Genomic DNA, 7557 nt, shown 5'->3' with positions numbered 1-7557 from the left:
AATTAACCTTGGACCACAAATTGTCGTAATATAGCACTTAGCCATTAGTTAGTTAGACTTCTTAATTGCATGATTGATCATTTTCATTCATGTTATAGTCCGATCTCTTTCAAGTTTGATCCTTAGAATACTCAGAGTGTTTCATTGTAACACTTGTAAATATTACAAGTGACATGTCACACTTGCAATAAAAAATGCTTTTAAATCTTATATTTTGTGCTAATTCTTTGCTAGGCATTGATATGCCTTGGCATGATCAACTACCATTGTACTAGTTTTTTAATGGGGTGTGAAACATGTTAGATAAATTACATACAACTATATTTATTCGAATGACCAAATCCAAAACATAGCAAAACTCGTATTCACAAACAAAAACATATTCATGTAAGTAATTATTCATAAATATCATCTATAACTTATAGCACCATTCACATGATAAGACATCGTTGCTTGAGCCCCACCAAAAGCACTATATATATATATATAAAAGGGATAAGGACAAAGGACTCTATCCCACTTTTCACATCATACTACTCAGGGGAAAACTCATCTTTGGGGATCTTATGGACTACATGGAGATCTCATCTCCTAAGGAAGCTACAAGCTTCTGCCTTATTTTGACCATATTTTCAAGACCCCTCGATTATACGACTTTCTGCTCTATAAAGATGAACCGTTCTTATGTATTCTAGTGACAAGTTAAAAAGCCTAACCAAATTCAAATTCCTACCACAAGCTCAAAGACATCAAAACCATCAACTCCATAGGAGACGACTTAAACTTGCCTTCGATAAAACTCGGTTTCAGGAAACTCAGGAAGCAAATACTGGCATCAACACCATAAGAGTTTTAAGCAAGTTTATGCCCTAAAATATCGACGAAAAGTAGGAAAAGGACCCAAGGTATTTCTACAGTATATGAAACCTTTCTACCATTGATATTTAATTTGTCCTTCACATACATATCAAATCAATTACAAACACCCACTCATTTCCTCACGAACCAACACATTATAGCACAAAACTTACCCCAAGCAACTATCAAAGCAATAAGATTTATCACAAGAACCCTGCATACCTTAACCAAGACCAGAACCTTCCTTCCTTGCAAAGACAAATAAAAGCCTAAAAACCAACATCCTAATGATTACTATCTTAGTGACATAGTTCAGTTGCCAATTTCAACCAATTGGGTTGGCAAATTTCAAGTACTTCTAAGTTTGTTAATATGCTTTTCTCACTATAATTTAGGTGAAACCAGCTTTAGTGGCCTTTTTTACAAACTTTCTCCCTATCCTTGAAACCTTGTTCCATTGCAAACTCAGCAGACATCACACTTATATCGGGTGAGATCTCCCAATTGGAATTTTCACACTGGATTATGTGCCTTGGTTGTGTTCCACATCTTTCCAATCCACCAACGCTATCAATCTGGCTGTGTATATCTTCAAAATCCTCGGCAACAACAGCTTGCCGCTTTCCTGTCTCAATGTCAAAGCTTTTTTTTCCTATATTTGGGCTCATGGGTCGTGCCAATGACATTGTGCTACCAAAGAGAGAAGATGAGTCCACCTTGACCATTTCCCTGAAGTTACTTTTAGACTTTGGAATTTTGGACAAGAATACCTCAGAAACGTTGTGAACACAACCACGGTTATAAGGATTCCTTTTCGAATCATAACGATACCGAAAATTCTCATATGTTGTCTGCAAAAACATAAAATAAGCAAAGACAGAGAAAGAGGACAGACAATAATGGAAGAAATGAAGGAAAAGAAGGGATCACAACCTGGTTGGTACAAATCAAATAGAGGTGAAACACGGTGAGGCCTCCAACAAACCAGGCAGTCATAAATGTATATAGTATAAGAATCCCTGAAACAGGGGACTTCAAGAATGCACTCCAGAGATTACAATCGTATTCAGCCATTATTTCTTAATGGTTACCCAGCTAAAGACAAAAACGTATAGGCATAGTATGGTTGTCGAAGACACGAACATGAAGAAGAATCTATAATTTCTCTGTCAAGAAACAATTTTACATGTCAACCCTTGAGGATTAAAAAGTTCCCACAATGAAATCCAACAAAGCACATGAGAAATCACCTAATAATCACATCGATGTCATAATTACAGGTAAAAAAGTAAGATGAATCAGAGAAGCAGGACACTTTTATAGTCTAGGCAAGCCATAGGGCAATGTTTTCAATTTAAAGGACCAAGATCTCACTTCACAATGACAATAGTCTTGTAGACATTCAATAATTCAATCTGTAGACTCCATTTGAAAGACTCTACCCTTTCTCTTATACAAAATAAATAAATAAATAGAGAAACATATCTTAAATCCTTCCTCTTAAATTGATTCTTATAAAGTTGAACTGTAAAGTTCTATAAGCATCATATTCAATCACAAAGCATCATTTCTCATTTGGTTCAACAATGATTAAATTAACCCACGTTTTTCATGAACTGAAAAATTAAAACAGAAGCATAACATACCTTCCCAATACACTGCCCTACCCAGGGGCAATGGTGATCGAAACGCTCCACACAATTATTGCATATAGAGCAATGTGAGCAACGTGGTGGACGGTATAGCATGCAAGTTTGGCAGTATTTAACCTTGACAATCACCCCATTAACCACAACATCTTTGGTAGGTGGTAAATTAGGAACACCAGCACTGCTCTGACTCCCTAGCCAATCCGTAGACATAGTGGAACCATCTTCCTCCAGTTCTGGAGGATGGGAGTTTCGTGGAATAATGCCAGGATCTCTCCCGGAAGTGAGGAGCAGGAGAATAAGATCCTGAACTAGTTTCACACCCAAAACAATGTTAATTACAAAACAAACCCGGAAAGCGAATAGAGATTTGATTGGCTTTATGGAAGAGGAGAACTTACATATACGGTTAGGAGAATTAGAATAAATATAATGAGTTTGCCAAGATGTTTGTCAAATGCGTAAATGATTCTTCGAGAAACGAAAGCGCAAAATAATAAGACCGGGATCACAATCAGAGATATCGTAAGGAAGATTGACCTTACATCGGGACCGAATATCACTCTACCTCCAAGGAAAAATTTCTAGGGAGAAAGATTATTAAATTGTTTAACTGCAAGAAAACATATTAAAAGTAAAAAAAAAAATTGGGAAAGTAGTAAATTACATTGCTTCCTTTCCAAACTTGATAGACTCGAACGTCAGTGGCATTGTTGTCGATGACACGGCGGTCGAAAACAGAGAGCTGAGCCGGGAATGGAGCTCTGTACATTTCTTGAAACCAGAACCTGATCTCTATCTATAATAATTTATCTATCTATCTACCTATGTCTTTTACTGCTATAACATTTGTCCCTCGGCAACTCTGAAGTCAATAACAATTTTTCACATTATTATCATTCTTTTTGGAGAAAGATAAAAGAGTTCTTTTTAAAAAAATACCTGGAAAAAAAAGGGAAATGAAAGAGGAAGAGAGAAAGTGTCCAGAGTAGCAGGGGAAAGGGTAAAATGGCCAAAAGATCGATGTCCGAGCAGAGCAGGGGAGATTAGAATCTCTCTCCAAAAAGTTTAAAGCCAAAAAAGTTGGGAAAAAAGGCCAGCAAAGATGGTTACACAGACAGATAGACAAGGAGAGATTGGGATTGCACATTTCGCTCGCGTGGCGATTTTTCGCCAAACGAGTCGGATCATCGATTTTGACGACTATTTGTTGCACTCCTTTTCCTTTTCTCTTTTTTCCTTTTATTATTATTATTTATTTTACTTGCTGTGTATACAATAATGAAAAGACTTTATACCACGACCTGGTCTTCGACTCTTCGCTGGAGTGCCAAATGAATCCAAATTCTAAAACCCAATTCTAAAAAGGTGAATTTCCTGAGAGGTCACTCTATTATAGGGGCCTGATCAAATTAGTCCCTAAAATATTAAATGGATCAATTTAATCCTTATATTATTCAAAAGAATGAAATAAGACAAAATTGGAATAGAGTTAACATTACTTCCTAAAAAATACCATTTACCGTTTAATAAAATTAATATTTTTAAAGTTTTTATGATTCTATAAATGAAATCTTTTATTTGGAATTGAACTGCAATTGAAAATAATATTTTTCAAGATACTTTTTATATTGTAAATGTTAACTCTATTGCAATTTGGATTTATTTGATTCTTTTTTAATAGCATAGGGGCTAAATAAATCCATTTAATAATAGAGGGACTAATTTTATCCAATCCTTATAATATAGAGACCTCCTCGGTACTTTAACCATTCCAAAAACTTTATACTTGAATTCCATAGTTGTTGAATCTGAGTAGAAGCAGATCAAATCGATCGAGTTGGGTATTAGTCAATACATTCGTTTGAAATAAGGGAGAGAACTTGTTAATTTGTGAACCAATATAAACCAATTGAATTAGGATAAAAAAATTGATTAAACCGATGATTGAATCGAGTTTTATAATTTTTAATATTTTTATTTATTATTTTTAATAATTTATTTAATTGAAACTTGATCAATCAAATTAATTACATCAGGAATTGGTGGCATGACTGATCCAATTTCAACACGTTGAATTCATTTAAATATGATTTGATAAAAAAATTAAATTTGAAAAAATCAAATTGAAAAGGAATTAAACTCGAAAAATTTGAATATGAGATTCAATCAAACCTTAATTTGAATTGAATACTAAGAACAAAATAATTAAATTTTAATTAAATATTTTTATAAAAATTTTCATTATTAATTTTATTCTAATATTTTTAATAAATTTATTAAAATATATATTATAAATAATATTTTTTTAAGGAATTGAGATTACCATCAACACAATAATCACAAAATGCTTTATACTATTAGGGGCATTTGATTCAAGGAATCTTACATTCCTAGATAATGTAATATTTCTCAATAACATTATGTTGTTTAGATTTTAAGATTAACATTAGCCAATAATCTTGCATTCTCAATAGTGCCAAGAAACTTTGGGTACTAAAATCTAAAGTTTAACTTTGTATTTATATGAGGAAGAGTATTGCTCAAGGTAAATGTAATGCCCCAAATTTGATAAATTTGTTTCTATGAGTTTCTATTGTGTATTTGCTTTAGTGGTTAAGTGTTCTGAGTGTGTGTGTGAGGTCCCAAGTTCAAGCCTTGCATTTGAAAAATTTTGGCTTTTTCCTAAATTAAGCCTTAACTTCTAGGCAGCAAGCTTATATTAAACTATTTGTAATTTCATATTAGAATGGGTCTGCTAGTCTAGTAGTTAAGTGGTGTGACTGATTACTGAAGGTCTTGTGTTTGAATACCCATGTGAGCGAGAGAGTAATTCTTTTTGCTCTGGGCGTGTGACGTCTAGGGGAGTTCGATTAGAATTGAAATTCTGAGAGGTTGTTGGGTAATGGGATACTGGAGAGAATTAGGGGATACTCAATCAGTCTTGGAGTTTTCTCAAAAATCTTCTTCTCCCTCTGACGTTTTTCTCTGCTTTTCACTACCAATTTTTCGGCTTTCCATATTTTTGTTTCCATTAGTTTCTTCTTCTTGCCGCCATCTTTTTCTATTTCCTCTTTGCTACTATGATTTTCAATTTTGCTATTCGTCGATAAGAGAAGCATTGTTCTTCTGTAATTTTTATTTTTTTGGGGGGGGTTGATGTATCGTTATGCTAAGGGTTTCGTCTGGTGTTAGAAGATATTCAAGAGGCCAATGGTCTGGAATCGACGAGCTAAGTGTGCGAAACTCCTTTGTTCAAGTGAAGGTAACAATTTTCGTTGGTTTAGGAGTTGGCCGTCTCTCTGTGTTTTCGTTTAAGAATCGTTTTAAATGGCTAAATTGATGAATTATTGGTTAATTATAGGTTTCGGAGGTGTTGAGATTGCAATATCAGCAAAGTAGAACTAGGTGTGTACTCAATTACACATAAAATGAGAATCGACGAAAGCCGAAAAATGAAATTGTAGACGCCACACAGGCGTGTGGTAGCCCGTGTGGGAGGCCGTGTGGTAGTACACAGCCGTGTGGTCAACAGACTAGGCCATACGCACGTGACACAGGCGCATGACATGACCGTGTGATGGGCTAAGAGGCCGTGTGCCAGACACGGGCCCAATTAAGTGAGCCGTGTGGGCCACACGGGCGTGTGGGATTTTTAGGCCAGGCCGTGTGATCCACATGGCCAAGGCCAATTTGGGCCGTGTGGGCCCATACGGGCAAGCCACAGGGGTGTGTAAGCCTATTTTTCTGAAAGAATTCTGTAAGGTTGCACGGGTCGCCCAAGTCGACTGTGACCTACTGTAGGGTCGGTAAGCATTACCTGGACCCCTAAATGTATGATCGATTGTATGATATCTGTACTAAGCCAGATAATACGACACTAATTGTGTGATTGATTATTGCATACTAGCATTCCATTCATTGTATGTTGCATTGCATCGGGGTGGGTTGATGATTTAATGGAAGAAGTGTCTAAAAGGCTCTTAAGCCTGTTATCTGGCAACTCAGCTGCAAGTATCTGTTTATGTGCCGTGTTTTGGTACAGCATAGTGTGTAAGGATGGGTGGCTCGATCTTATCCCTACATAGTGTGTAAGGTTGGACGAAGATGGTGTGTAGAGGTTGGTGGGTAGGATTATGATATTATGTTCTGCATCTGTATCTGATTGGGCTAAAACCCTAATTTATATCTGATTCTGCATCTGAGTGGCCTAAGGCTCGAACTAATTCTGTAATAGGCTCTGGCCTCAGACTGTTTATTTCTGACTTCTGATGATTATTCTGTATGTTTGATATCTGTGGGGATTACACACTGAGTTGAGAAACTCACCCTTTTCTGTTTAATTTGTTCAGGTAATCCCTAGCTCTAGGCGAATCAGTGTAGCGGAGGACTCAACGGTGGCCACACGTAATAATTTTAGACTATTTTCATTGTTTTTTTTTGTTTTTGATATATTATTTATTTAGGGTTTTTGTTGTAATTTTTGTAACAGCCTAATTTTCAGTGGTGTCGGAACAGTGATTCGAGATCACTAAATCTGAAAAATGAGTAGGAAATATTATTAATTTAGTGAGTATAAGTTAAATGTGAAGTTAGGAAAAATTTTGAAATAGTGAATAGTGTATTAAAAAATATATATATTAAAATAATTAGAATCGAAAACGAGGTATCGAGACCTCAAAAATTTTAAATCGAGCCATAAATATTTTTATAAATATTTATGGAGTGTTAATAAGTTAGTATTAAAGTTTCGTCAAGAAATTTTAAAGTACTGATAGCTAATTGAACAAAAAGGACTCAATTGTATCAAATGAAAAATTGTGGGAAATGATTAAATAGCTTAAATGATAAAAGAAAGAGGGTTTAAAAGGCAAATAGACCCAAGGTCTATTTGGGCTGGACGGCAAGGGCATGAAATCAGCAAGAAAATAAGGGGAATTAAGGGCAAAATTGGAAAATTGCAAAATTTACTTAATAAAGCTAGGACTAAAGTGGAATTATCCAGATTTCTCTTTATTTTTCTGCATTCTCATCAGCAAAAACACCATGG

General features: G+C 35.2%; 1 protein-coding gene across 1 annotated transcript; it reads right to left on the bottom strand.

Moving 5' to 3' along the window:
* Positions 1-908: 908 nt before the first annotated feature.
* Positions 909-3735, bottom strand: LOC107898979 (probable protein S-acyltransferase 6). The gene is given in 7 exon segments (XM_016824559.2): positions 909-1709; positions 1792-1937; positions 1940-2024; positions 2505-2813; positions 2909-3091; positions 3175-3372; positions 3450-3735. Coding segments are annotated over 6 exon segments (1272 nt in total). The 5' UTR covers positions 3280-3372; positions 3450-3735; the 3' UTR covers positions 909-1265.
* Between the last annotated feature and the right edge of the window lie 3822 nt (positions 3736-7557).

Source organism: Gossypium hirsutum, chromosome A04, assembly GCF_007990345.1.
Source record: "Gossypium hirsutum isolate 1008001.06 chromosome A04, Gossypium_hirsutum_v2.1, whole genome shotgun sequence".
NCBI lineage: Eukaryota > Viridiplantae > Streptophyta > Magnoliopsida > Malvales > Malvaceae > Gossypium > Gossypium hirsutum.
Note: the sequence above shows the minus strand (reverse complement) of the source record. Positions and strands in the feature narration are given on the sequence as shown.